The following is a 13,881-nucleotide window of genomic DNA, read 5'->3' on the forward strand; positions in this document are numbered from 1 at the left end:
TGTGATGCGTATTCACTACTTAAAAGATGTTTAATTCATGCACTCCATTTACACGCTACGTACATTTATACATTAAATTCTCATCTTGTACAATACATACATATACAGCAGTGAACATGGCGTTCATACAAAAAAGTAAAAAATATCATATATGAGAACAAACATGATGTGCGATGCTGGTATCACACATCATACATACAGCACAATCATTCAAAAATGGTCATAGCTGCAGTTAAAGGGATTTTCTTTTTAAAAAGGCAGTGTGTCAACTAGTATCAGTAAGGAATCATCAAGTGGGTCTCCCTTTGCATTTTGGTTTTTCATGGAAACACATGGCATATATCTGCTCTGTGAGCTGCTCTGAATTCTTTATCACAGTTACGGTAATGATTTCAAATCAAACACAACACATTGCAAGTGACCATGCTTTTTTTAGGTGATAAATAGATGAGTCAGTGGAACAGATCAGCAGGTAAAGTCTCGACCTCTAGCTCTCTGTGGTTGTGATAGTCGCATTGCTGTTCTGTCCAGAAACACTTCAATGACCAACTACACCATGGAGCAAATGTTCTACTATCCAGTCTTTTTGAGGTTACTGTGTTCAGCAGAGCATAGCCACCAGAGTCTCTGACACTACTAGCCCTGTGCCCAGCCTGCAGGAAAAAGTTGAAAAGCCAACTGGGTAAAAACTGCAAACACTATATCCAAAGTTTTCCTTTTGGTGGCTTGTGGGAGATCATCTGCAGTAGTGCTACTTCTTTGCCAGTTGGAAAGGATGTTGACCCTTTAAACATGAGCACAGTTTTAATAAAAATAACAGAGCAGCAGAAATATTAACATTTCGACTGAACTTATGTACTGGACATCTCTTCCCTACTTCCTGCTGCCTAAGTTCTGATTTACTCCAGCCATAAAAGTGGCTAAATAGTCAATATATGCATATATACATTTCTCCTATAGTTTTAGTACTTACAGTATAATTTTTGTCTCATTTCCTGTAAAATATCTCAAAATTAAGCTAGATTTAGCTGCTAGATTATATTTATTTCATACTTAAGTAATTTTAAGTACTGCACAATTTCCTAAGCACTTTTCCTAAGCACTTTAATTATTTGTTTCCCATAAAAGCCTGACTTGCTCCCTACTTATTGTAGAGGTCTAACTCTATGTGTATATAAATATAATTACATTGTAATTTCAAATAAAATACACGGAAATTCCTTTTAATTACAGAGGAATCATGCTGTTAGTCGCCGGGCATATTACAGTGTTACCTAGTGTCCTGAACTTGTTTGCAAGACACTGTTGAAAACAAACATAGATTGTATTTCCTTTCTTTGTAGTTGGAACTGAAAACAGGGTTGGATCTTTGGTTTCATTCTATAATACTGGACTTACTTCTCTACGAAGGTTTGAACTTTGAGAGTGTTTAAAGAAGAGTGAAAGCGTGAAAATGTTCATTCCTGTCTGAGAAAAGTGTATAAAGTGTGTAGTGAGGGGTTTTACAGCCTTAAAACATCTATAATAATTGTAAAAAATTAAAGTTGGCTACTTCGCGGATTTCACCTATGGCGGGTTATTTTAAGAATGTAACTCCCGCGATAAACAAGGAACCACTGTATACCAAAAGATTCTGGACAATTTAATTCTCCTAACTTTGTGGGAATTGTTGGGAGATGGCTCCTTCTTGTTTCAACATGACTGCACACCAGTTTACAACGTAAATCCTGACCTCAAGCCAATGGAACAACACTGGGATGAATTACAGCAGAGACAGTGAACTCAAATGCAAGACTGCAATGTCAGTGTCTGATCTCACACATGCACTTCTGTGTAGAATGATCACAAACTCATATAAACACACATCTTATCCTTGTGGAAAGCCTTCCCAGAAGAGTTGAAGCTGTTTAGCTGCAGAAGCTAGCAAGCATCATATTAAACCCTATGGATTAAAAATGTTGTGGCATGGGAACAACGAACTCGACCACATCTTAACACTTTTCACACACTCTTTTATTCTGGTTGCTTGTTCTCTGTACACTCGGCTGCAATTTTGCAGCTGCACGACAACAACGTCAGGACCCAGTTCTTTTGTCTTTTATGCAGAGGAGGCATGATGACCTGATTGAGCTCGAGTGTATCAGTCTCCCCCGCAGCCACACCACAAATCCCACCCGTCACTCAAGGTCATATATATGTGTGTGTAGGCAGTGGAGCAAATACTTTTGGCAATTTAGTGTATATCTGCACTGAGCCCAACGTGCATTAAATATGACTCATGTCAATGCAAACACTTGATGACATAAACATTTGTAGTTCTATACAAAATATACCTTGATGCAAATACTTGTTCACAGTACTGTGTATGTAAGAGTGTAGAAAAGCTAATTTTTTGGATTGAATAATTGAATACTTTTAGAGTATACCGTTTGTTTTTTTGCTCACGCAGTTTTCCCTATTTTACTGGCAAAGGGCTACCTTTAACCTCTGTCAAACATTACAGGAAAAACAAGTGCAGCGGCTGGTTCTTTACCGTCTGTGATGATAACTATACTAATCTACATTTATAATATGTAGGACAGCATAGAATTTGAGTAAAAAATGCCACGTATTTTATTAACATACAGTTTTAAACCTCTTCAAACCTGGATTGCACTGAAGTTAATGACATAACAACAACCTCACAACATAAAACAATGCAATCCTCTAGAGCGCAGATTAAACAGGGTCTACCATTTGGATTGTGATACTCTGTAACTAATGGGTACACTTAAATTATTTTTAGTCCAAATCATTATAAATGTAAACTTAATTATGACTGTCACTGAACAAAATAAATATTTTAAATATCTGAGCACAAGTATGCATGATAAATATCAGAGCAAAAACAAGGCTAACTGGTGACTAAGTTAATTTAGGTGCAGCAAAATGACACAATGAATATTTGCTGGGAAGGATCCAACAATAATCTCTAATGGCAACCTCAAATCCAGGCAGAGCACATCACACACAAAGCTTTGTCAAAGAGCAGCATATAATGGATTAATTTCATCCGCTCACTGTTGTTAATGAGGTTAATGAGAACAGCTGTTACAAAAAGTGTTTGTGGATAATTTAAAAAAAAGGATGTACATTGTCCAATAAGGTTACAGCTTTCTTCATAACAGGATGAGACTATGAGGAGATTGCAGCAGCAGCAGCCTTAAATGAGAGTGGCAATGTTTGGGGTGAATACTAGAAAAAAAACGGCACTAGGATACCGAACCCAAGGGTCATAAAACAGGAGAATTTGACAAAACTATTTAGAATGAACTAAACGTAGAGGAATAACACAAAGCAGCAACACAGAGCTGTTACTTTCCTGTTGTGCAATTGGACATTTAGTTTACAGGATCAATCTTCTTGGAATTAAAATTGTTACAAAATCTTGGTTGATGCCCTCTTTCTTGACATAAGTGTTAAAAGCACTTTGCAATACTGGATAACTTAAAAACAGTTTAACAGCACTCTACGTTTAGATCTCCTAACTGATGAACTCATCACTTTGCAAAGTTTGGTCTGGATATAATGCAATGGGCGACCTCTTCAGCTGAATAGGAACGGCAACACAGACCGGCCAAAAAACTGTGACTTAAAGGTTTATCATTCCCCACAAAACGACTGTTAAAATGACCAATTTTACAGCTTAGAGCCAGCCAGTTACAAAAACTTCAATTTACATAAATAAGGCTTATCCAAATGGTTGTTGCTGCTTTGATTTGTGTGCTGATACAGACAACTGTGGCTGATCACGTCTACAGACAAATATGAAAATAAATACATAAATAAATATCACAAAGAGGTCAAATACTTTTTCATACTGTAGCAGTATGTATGCAAGAGACAGAACAGCTATTTTCTCAATTTAATAACATAATACTTTTAGAGTACACCCTTTTTTAAACTTCTAAAAATGTTAAACTTCTGATAACATGAGTCAACTTCTGCAGGTTAATTGTCCCATACACAGCTTCTCTCTCATTTAGCTCACTTCTAAACTATATGAAACTACATGTATAATATGCAGGACAGCAGAGAATTTGATTTGAAACATACAGTTAATAAAATATATGGCAGCTGCATTGCATTCTTGCTAATGGTACTAAGATCCTACACAGCAAAAAACAAGTGAAGCAGCTTGTTCTAACAAACAGTATGGCTTGTTACATATTACAAGAGTTGTTGTTTCTGTTTTGGTGAGTGAAATTCTATTTTATTGATGTTCTTTACTTAGCACTAAAAGCCAGCACACTGCTGACACGAAATGCAGCTTCCCACCAAAACTTGCTAGGATTAGCTGATAATTTTACACTCCAAATACAGTATCCCCAGAGTCAAACCTCACGGGCTGACATCATGGTAGTTACACTCTCCTTTGTGTTTACTACATAATATGGAATTATATAGTAAACAAAATAGTATTAAATAAAACTTTTTTTATATTGTAGATTCTTCCTAATAGCCACGCTTTGCTTTGACTACTACTTTGCTCACTCTTGGCGTTCTCTCCATGAGCTTCATGAGGTCGTCACCTGAAATGGTTTCCCAACAGTCTTGAAGGAGTTCCCAGAGATGCTGAGCACTAGTTGGTCCTTTTGCCTTCACTCTGCGCTCCATCTCATTCCAAACCATCTCCACTGGGTTTAGGTCAGGTGACTGTGGAGGCCAGGCCATCTGGTGCAGCACTCCATCACTCTCCTTATTGGTCAAATAGCTCTGACACAGCCTAGAGGTGTGTTTGGGGTCATTGTCCCTGTTAGAGAATACATGATGGGATGGCATGTCACTGCAGGATGCTGTGGTAGCCATGCGGGTTCATTGTGCCTGAATTTGGACTCATCAGACAAAAGCACAGATTTCCACTGGTCTAATGTCCATTCCTTGTGTTTCTTTCCCGAGCAGTAGAGGGGACTCTTGGTCTGCCTTTCCTGGGGCGGTCCTCATGTGAGCCAGTTTTGTCATAGTACTTGATGGTTTTTGTGACTGCAGAGTCTTAGCAATGTTCCGGACTGACTGACCTTCAGTTCTTAAAGTAATGATGGACTGTTGTTTCTCTTTACTTAACTGATTGGTTCTGTCAAATAGAGCTGTCAGCCATGCACCAACCTGACTTCTGCACAACACAACCGATGGTCCCAACCTCATAAGGAAGGCAAGAAATTCCACAAATGAACCCTGACAAGGCACACCTGTGAAGTGAAACCATTTTGGGTGACTACATCATGAAGTTCATTGAGCCAAGGGCCAAGGGTATGCAGGGCTTTCAGCGAGGCAAGGGGTGGGATCTAAAATATAAAACATATTTAGAGTTATTTATCATTTTTTCAGCTTGTATCTACTCACACTGTATCCCCTACAGTGTGAGTTGTGGTGGTCAGCATGCCTAGGAAAGCTGGAAGTGAATATGTGACACTGCAGTATAGTAGTTACTGGACAAACATGAGATTGATCTCTTATGTCTTCATGTTCTTCGGTTTAATATGAGCACAACAGTCTAAAATTCAAAGTGCACATTTAAAATAGCTTCCTGTCCCTGTGTGAACATATAGTAAAATTTAAACTAGTCTATATGCAGCGCTTGCTCTCATTATTATAGTTTTCAACACTTTGTCAGAGGAGAGTTCAACCAAGACTTTCCAAGGCTAAATTAGAAATGTTGCCAGCCCCACATCCCAGTGCAGCATGGTCTATCACAATAGAGCAAAACATAATGCAATAAGTTAAAGAGCATTATTCTCTTCACAAAATGCAAATTCAGTCACATTATCATTTTTCTTAGCCAATCATATAAAACAATGCATAGATATATAAAAAACATTACATACACACCGTCATATTTATTAAAATAAACAATATGTACAAAATTGCCATATATATTTATTTTTTCCATGTATAATAGAATAGTAATAGTAAAAAAAATAAATATCCTATGTACATCACACAAGCCATTCCAAAGTTATCGTCACTGCAAGGAAAAACAAAAGGCAAAATGTTAGTTGTTAGGTCACACAATGTTCCCCATGAAGTTAGCATGTCAGGCAAAAACACAATGCTGTGACAAACGTACTTTATTCCAACATCCAGGTACAGGTAAACCATCATCTCCCTGGAACATGTAGAGTAAAAAAGAGACAATATTAGAAGCAACAATGGACAGTATATTGAATCATTTTACAATTATATGAAAATAAAAACACATTTTGACCACCCAGCATTCTACAAGTGCAACTCATGCAGATTTTGTAGATTCCTTCAGGCCTGAAAACGACTCTATAATTACATCTAAATAGTTTAAACCTGAACAATAGCTATTCTGTGAAGAATTATAAATGTCAGCACTGAGTTTGTATCAATGCTAATGAAACAAATACAGCTGGAAGAGCGGAAGCAACCTGAGATATGTTGACATGGTACAAACAGTATTTATTTCTGCAGTTTTCATTGATGAAATTACATTTGTGTGTCCTTTCAGGATGAAATCTGGGACTACAGCTGTTGCAAGTTGTACAGAAAAACACTATCACCATAGCAACAACCATGCATATTATGGCATTTACAGACTTTTGCTACAATAAGCAGGTAAAGTCAACAGCTATTTCCCAATTCATAGGCCGCATCCTTCAGAGGACCTGGCCTTTGCGGTCTTCATGGGCCGAATTTGGACAGCTCTTGTCGTGTCGCTGTGACGTAATAGGCCTACAAATGCGGCCTCAGAAGGATGCGGCCTATGAATTGGGACATACCTAATATTTCACCGATTCCCAATTTTTTTTCCAAAAGTATGTGACAGATAAAACTTTGATGTCTCCTTCACAAAAAGGAAAACCAAGAATTTTAGGTGCCTCTATACTTAGAGATATATTTGCTTTAACACACGGGCTGCTGTGATTCAGACTGAGCCTTTTCAGTTGTCAGACTGTGAAAGGAATAATACAGGGTGGGCCATTTATATGGATACACCGTAATAACATGGGAATGGTTGGTGATATTAAAGTCCTGTTTGTGGCACATTAGTATATGTGAGGGGGCAAACTCCTCAAGATGGGTGGTGACCATGGTGGCCATTTAGAAGTCGGCCATCTTGGATACAACTTTTGTTTTTCCAATAGGAAGAGGGTCATGTGACACATCAAACTTATTGGTAATGTCACAATAAAAACAGTGGTGTGCTTGGTTTCAACGTAACTTTATTCTTTCATGAGTTATTTACAAGTTTCTCTTTGTTCACAGCCATTGACATGTCGAAGAGGTTAACACGTGAGGAGCGGATCGAAATTGTGTTGATATCTGGTGAACGCAGTAACGAGGTCATTGCAGCAGATTTCAATACAAGACACCCTACGGGACCACCTATCTCCCATGCTACAGCTAGCAAACTGCTTGCTAAGTTTCGTGAAACTGGTTCAGTGTTGTCAAAGGAGCTTGCAAAGAAAAGCGTCTGGACTTCTTTAAGTTGCTTGAAGACGTTTCACCTCTCATCCGAGAAGCTTCTTCAGTTCTAAGGTCAAATGGTGGAGAGTCCCAGATATAAACCTAGTGGGAGTGACCCCCCACAGAGAGACAAAAGGACCCCCTGATGATCCTCTAATCGCCTGAGCCAAGGTGTGAAATTGGGTGTGGGACCCAATCAGCCAGAGTTTCGGGTGTGTTCATTGTGAAACCTGGCCCCACCTTATCATGCGAATTCCTGAGGTCAGATGGCCCAGGATGTGAGTGGGCGTTAAGGCGTCTGGGAAGGGATCTCAAAACTGGATTATAGATGGCAGAGGATCCAGATGAAACCATGGTGTCCTTTGATGTAGTCTCTCTCTTCACTTGCATACCCACCACGGAGGCCGTGGAGACTGTCAGAAAACGACTACAAGAAGACAGCTCCTTGGAGGACAGGACCAACTTCACACCCGATCAAATCTGCACACTGTTAGACCTCTGCCTCACCACTACATATTTCAAGTACAACGAAGGCTTTTACAGACAAAAACATGGCTGTGCCATGGGCTCCCCCGTGTCACCTATTGTAGCCAACCTTTACATGGAGGAAGTGGAAAGGAAGGCTCTTGGCTCTTTCAAAGGAAGAGTACCCAGCCACTGGTACAGATATGTGGACGACACCTTGGTCAAAATCAAGACACAAGAAGTGGAATCCTTCACTGCGCACATTAACGCTGTGGATAAAAATATCAAGTTCACCAGGGAAGACACAAAGGACAACTGTTTGCCTTTCCTGGACTGCGCTGTGCACATTGAAGAGAACGGCAAACTCAACATCGAAGTTTACCGGAAGCCCACACACATGGACCAGTACCTCCTTTTTGAATCCCATCACCCTCTGGAACACAAACTTGGAGTAATTAGGACCCTACACCACCGGGCAGAACATGTTCCCTCTAAGCCTGAAGGAAAAAAGAAGGAACACACACATGTAAAGGAAGCACTCAAAACGTGCGGCTATCCTAAATGGGCGTTCTCAAAGTCAGCAAAGAGGCACAGAAAAGAAGACCAGACACCAGCGAAGGAGGATAAGAAGGACAGACGCAACAACATTGTCATCCCCTATGTAGCCGGTGTATCAGAAAAAGGAGGAGAGTTTTCTCCAAGCATGACATCCCAGTGTATTTCAGACCCAGCAACACACTCAGACAGAAACTGGTTCACCCGAAAGACAAAACGCCAAAACACAAACTTAACAACGTGGTGTATGCTGTACAGTGCAGCGAGGAATGCTCAGACCTCTACATTGGAGAGACCAAACAGCCACTTCACAAGCGCATGGCACAACACAGAAGAGCCACCTCCACAGGACAAGACTCAGCAGTCCATCTGCATCTTAAGGATAAAGGACACTCTTTCGAGGATGCCAATGTTCACATTTTGGACAGAGAGGACAGATGGTTTGAAAGAGGAGTGAAAGAAGCCATCTATGTCCACTGTGAGCAACCATCTTTGAACAGAGGCGGGGGTTTACGACACCAACTCTCTGCCATCTATAATCCAGTTTTGAGATCCCTTCCCTGACGCCTTAACGCCCACTCACATCCTGGGCCATCTGACCTCAGGAATTCGCATGATAAGGTGGGGCCAGGTTTCACAATGAACACACCCGAAACTCTGGTTGATTGGGTCCCACACCCAATTTCACACCTTGGCTCAGGCGATTAGAGGATCATCAGGGGGTCCTTTTGTCCCTCTGTGGGGGGTCACTCCCACTAGGTTTATATCTGGGACTCTCCACCATTTGACCTTAGAACTGAAGAAGCTTCTCGGATGAGAGGTGAAACGTCTTCAAGCAACTTAAAGAAGTCCAGACGCTTTTCTTTGCAAGCTACTTTGACTACGATGACCTGGATGACTGAGAACCTTCACAAACATATGGTTCAGTGTTGGATTTGCCAAAATGTGGATGCAAGAAAACTAATGAAGAAACATCAGTGGCTGTCCTAGCTTCATTCAGCAAGAGCCCACAGCGCAGCACTCTCCGCATGTCACGGGAGAGTGGCATTAGGCGAACGTCCCTTCGGCAGATATTAGCTACTCACAAATGGCACCCTTACAAACTCCAGCTGCTGCAGCATCTCAACGAGGATGACCCAGATCGGCGCACAGAATTTGCAGAATGGGCAAAACAAAAATTGGAACAGGACCCTCAGTGCACGCAGAAGATTTTGTTCAGTGATGAGGCAAACTTTTATGTGAATGGTGAAGTTAACAAACAAAACCACCACTATTGGTCTGACACTAACCCACATTGGATGGATCCCGCCAAGACTGTTGGACCAACAAAAGTGATGGTTTGGTGTGGTATATGGGGCACAACGATAGTGGGTCCATTCTTCATCACTGGAAACCTCAAGGCCACTGGATATTTGAAATTGCTACATGATGATGTGTTTCCCTCTTTATGCACTGAAGCTGGCACGTTCCCTGAGTTTTTCCAGCAACATGGTGCACCACCACATTATGGGTGCCAGGTCCGAGCATTCCTAGATGAACAGTTTCCTGGAAAGTGGATTGGTGATTGTGGGCCAGTTAAATGGCCCCCAAGGACTCCCGATCTGACCCCCTTAGACTTTTATCTTTGGGGTCATCTGAAGGCAATTGTCTATGGTGTGAAGATACGAGATGTGCAGCACCTGAAACTACGGATACTGGATGCCTGTGCTGGCATTTCTCCTGCGGTGTTGCTATCAGTGTGTGAAGAGTGGGAGAAGAGGGTTGCATTGACAATCCAACACAATGGGCAGCACATTGAACACATTTTATAAGTGGTCAGAAACTTATAAATAACTCATGAAAGAATAAAGTTACGTTGAAACCAAGCACACCATTGTTTTTCTTGTGACATTACCAATAAGTTTGATGTGTCACATGGCCCTCTTCCTATTGAAAAAACAAAAGTTGTATTCAAGATGGCCGACTTCTAAATGGCCACCATGGTCACCACCCATCTTGAGGAGTTTGCCCCCTCACATATACTAATGTGCCACAAACAGGACTTTAACTCATTCACTGCCAGCCATTGGCAGTGAATGAGTTAAACCCATTGACTCATTCACTGCCATTGACGGCTATAGACGTCAATGGCAGTGAATGAGTTAATATCACCAACCATTCCCATGTTATTACGGTGTATCCATATAACTGGCTCACCCTGTAGATTTTATAATAAAGTCTAAGCCTTACCTGTGGAAAGGCAATCAAGAAGACCTAATCAGTTTGCTTTACAGATTAACAGATTCATGACTACATTAAATAAACAGATTAGCAAATCTCTTTTCTTTACTCTTTTTCACCCGTCTCCCCTCATTCACATACATGGACTTCAACTTAGTACTAGAGAATTCATGTATTTTCCCTCCAGTGAATAAATCCTTCCTCTCACTGTAGATCATGTCTACAATCATCACAGTCAGAGACAGACTCCTGCCTGCTCACCGGTCAACCTTTCCATCACCACTGCAAATAACAAGCGGCTCAGAGCCCATCACTGCTGATCTCACCCCTACCTTGAACCTATCCCTTGAATACTATCCTGTATTTAATTCAATTCAGTTCTGAACCTCATCACCAGCAGTCACCCCAAGGGACTTAGGGTTGTAAGATAGAGACCCTACAATAATAGAAAACCCCAAATATCAAACAACCCCCTTTTAGAAAGAACTTGATGACAGTGGGAAGGAAAAACTCCCTTTTAACAGGAAGAAACCTTCAGTAGAACCAGGCTCAGAGAGGGGCGGCCATCTGCCGGGATCAGTTGGGGGTGACAGGAAAGAAATAAGACACGATGGGAAAGACAGCCAGAGATTAATAAGAACTAATAATTAGATGGAGAGCGGTGTGTGAGCACATAGAGAGTGAAAAAGGTGAGATAACAAGAAACACTGAAACACTCCATGCATCATGGGAAGTAGCCTAGACCCATTGCAGTGTAAGAAAGCCCTTACTATATCCTCTGTCTCCCGAATCCAATCTGGGAGCTGGTTCCACAGAAGAGGGGTCTGAAATTTGAAGGCTTTGCCTCCCATTCTACTTTTAAATATTTTAGAAAATGAAAATTAAGCCAGGATTATATTCCATCAACAAGTCTCCTGTGTAGAGGACACACTAAATCCACATGTTTGTGGATCATAAAGAATGGATGCCTTTCTGATGCAACCCTGCCCATGTATCCGGGCTTGGAAATAGCACATGGTGGCTACTGGCCCCTGTGGCTGGTTTTCACTCCCTGTGGTAGTCTATTGCCTTGTAGATAGGGAAGAATAATGCCCCATGCAAGAAACAGTGTAAGAAACCATGACTAAAGGCATTACTATATTTGAAAATAACACTGTGAAGGTTTTAGATCCGAGGTTGGTGTATTAGTCACAATTGTACGTGATGTTATGTTTCAAAGGTTTTTAGTCGTTATAATCACTCTTGATTATGTTATGTTGTCTCACCATATTGTAGAGGAAGCAGTGAGTTGATTACAATAAATTTAAACTATCATGCAAAAGTGCATATTGTTGTTTACAGCGATGCACTGTAGGATCCATAAAGAGGAGTGTGGTTGAGGGTAGCTAAAGGCATGCTAGTAAAGGGAAAGAAAGAGCACCATACCACAGGGCAAGGGGCATCCAGCCCGTCCAGGCCTGGCAAGCCCGGTTCACCTTTTTCCCCTTTAATGCCTCGGAAACCCTGTTTGTGAAATCAGCCATTTAAAAAAAGAGTTTTGCAGCTCGTGCAGCAGAAGAGTGTTTTCCCTCCACTGCTTAATGGCAGGAAGATCTCGATGTTTCTCCACGATGTCACTGACTTCAGTTTCCTAAACATGCAGGAAACCTGAGACTGACAGGAACCGGGCTCACTGATATGGACTTGCAAGGAAATGGTTTCTCTGATTCTAATGCAGAGGTTAATGTTCTCTAACATTTCACTAAGAGTATCTGACTGGTACAAGTAGAGCAGACCATCAGCATCTTCCCCAGTCTTTGATTGCTTTGCTTGTTCAAAACAACCAGTGCACCATGGCTGGAAGAACAGAGCCAACAGTGCTGATGGACATAATGGATAAAATAACACCAGAGAGAAATCTGACAGTAGGTATGCTATTGATTTTGATTTAGTATTAGAAGCTCTTGCCTATAGCTAGTCTATGCTGAACTGTCTAACTTTCTTTACTACAAAGCTGCAGAGGTGAAGGTGCAGGAAGAAAGTTCAGCGTGGAGTGGGAATACTTTGGTGTCTCTGTGGCTGCCTGTTTCCTGTCTGTCTGGGACCTGGAAGAAAAGTTCCTCAATCATAGCTGTGATCCAGTCTCAAGCATCTTTGCTCTCATGAATGTCTTTCTTTTTCAGTAGTATTTTATAATAATGTCACACTATTAAGCATTACTAAGGTATTAGTAATGCCTAATTTATCATTTATGTAGTATTACTGCTCCTTAGTATGCCACTTGAAAGATACAGATATATTATTATGACTATGATTATGAAAATGATTATTACCAGCAGTGATAGTTGCGCATGGTGTGATAGTGTGATATTATTATAATGTCCTACACTTCCTCCTTTGGTTTTTTGAATGGATGAGGGATTTGAGGATGTATATTGATTCTAGTCGTGTTGTCAAAATAACCTACAGCTGGACCACTGGACCAAAACCACTCTGAGGTTGATTAGAAACATTAAATGAGGCAAAAGGAAGCTGTCCAACTGAAATGTCCTGAGAGTAACTTGCTGCTTCTTCCCTTTGCCTCATGGCTAAACACAGAACTACTGACATACCAATGGACAGGGGGCATCTAATCCAGGTGCTCCTTGGTCTCCCTTATCCCCTTTGGCCCCCCTGTTGCCTTTCTTGCCCCTCTCTCCCTGCAAACAGTGTATTAAAAAGAACAAATTTAATCCTCCTTACTACACCACAGTAGAAGCAAATGCTTTTGTTTGTAAGATTTCAATAGCTGTTTTTTGACATATGCAACAGATGATATGAGAAATTTTAGCGTCATTTTGATTCACTAGTTTTCTTTGTATGATTTAGCGATCTAAATTCACTAGAGAGTGGGAGGGAGTAGAAGGAAACAGGAAAAAGTAAGCCATTGCAGTTGGTGAGCAGGTTTCCTACCAGGGACAACATGCACACTACGAAACAGTGCACGTACAGCTTACACAGCTTGGCTCATTCACACAAGCACTTTTTTCTACTGAAGTGCTTTCTAGCTAACATTCACACACATTCTTACCCTCAAGGATGCATTAGAGAGCTTGGCGTTAGTGTCTTGCCCAGATGTAGATGTAGTAGATGATCTGCTCTAACTCCTGAACTACAGCCTACAGTGACATTTAAACTTGTCACAGTAACATG

General features: G+C 40.9%; 1 protein-coding gene across 1 annotated transcript in view; it reads right to left on the bottom strand.

Moving 5' to 3' along the window:
* The window catches only part of LOC101470101 (collagen, type XIII, alpha 1), a 72,641-nt gene continuing 58,760 nt past the window's right edge, over nt 1-13,881 (bottom strand). Inside the window, exons 35-37 of the mRNA XM_076891344.1 lie at nt 13,302-13,388; nt 6,107-6,145; nt 1-784 (exon numbers count right to left, since the gene is read on the bottom strand). Coding sequence (XP_076747459.1) covers nt 752-784; nt 6,107-6,145; nt 13,302-13,388 — 159 coding nt within the window. The 3' untranslated portion in view covers nt 1-751. The remainder of the gene's footprint in view (nt 785-6,106; nt 6,146-13,301; nt 13,389-13,881) is intronic.

The sequence above is a fragment of the Maylandia zebra genome, linkage group LG13 (genome assembly GCF_041146795.1).
Source record: "Maylandia zebra isolate NMK-2024a linkage group LG13, Mzebra_GT3a, whole genome shotgun sequence".
NCBI classification, from domain to species: Eukaryota; Metazoa; Chordata; class Actinopteri; order Cichliformes; family Cichlidae; genus Maylandia; species Maylandia zebra.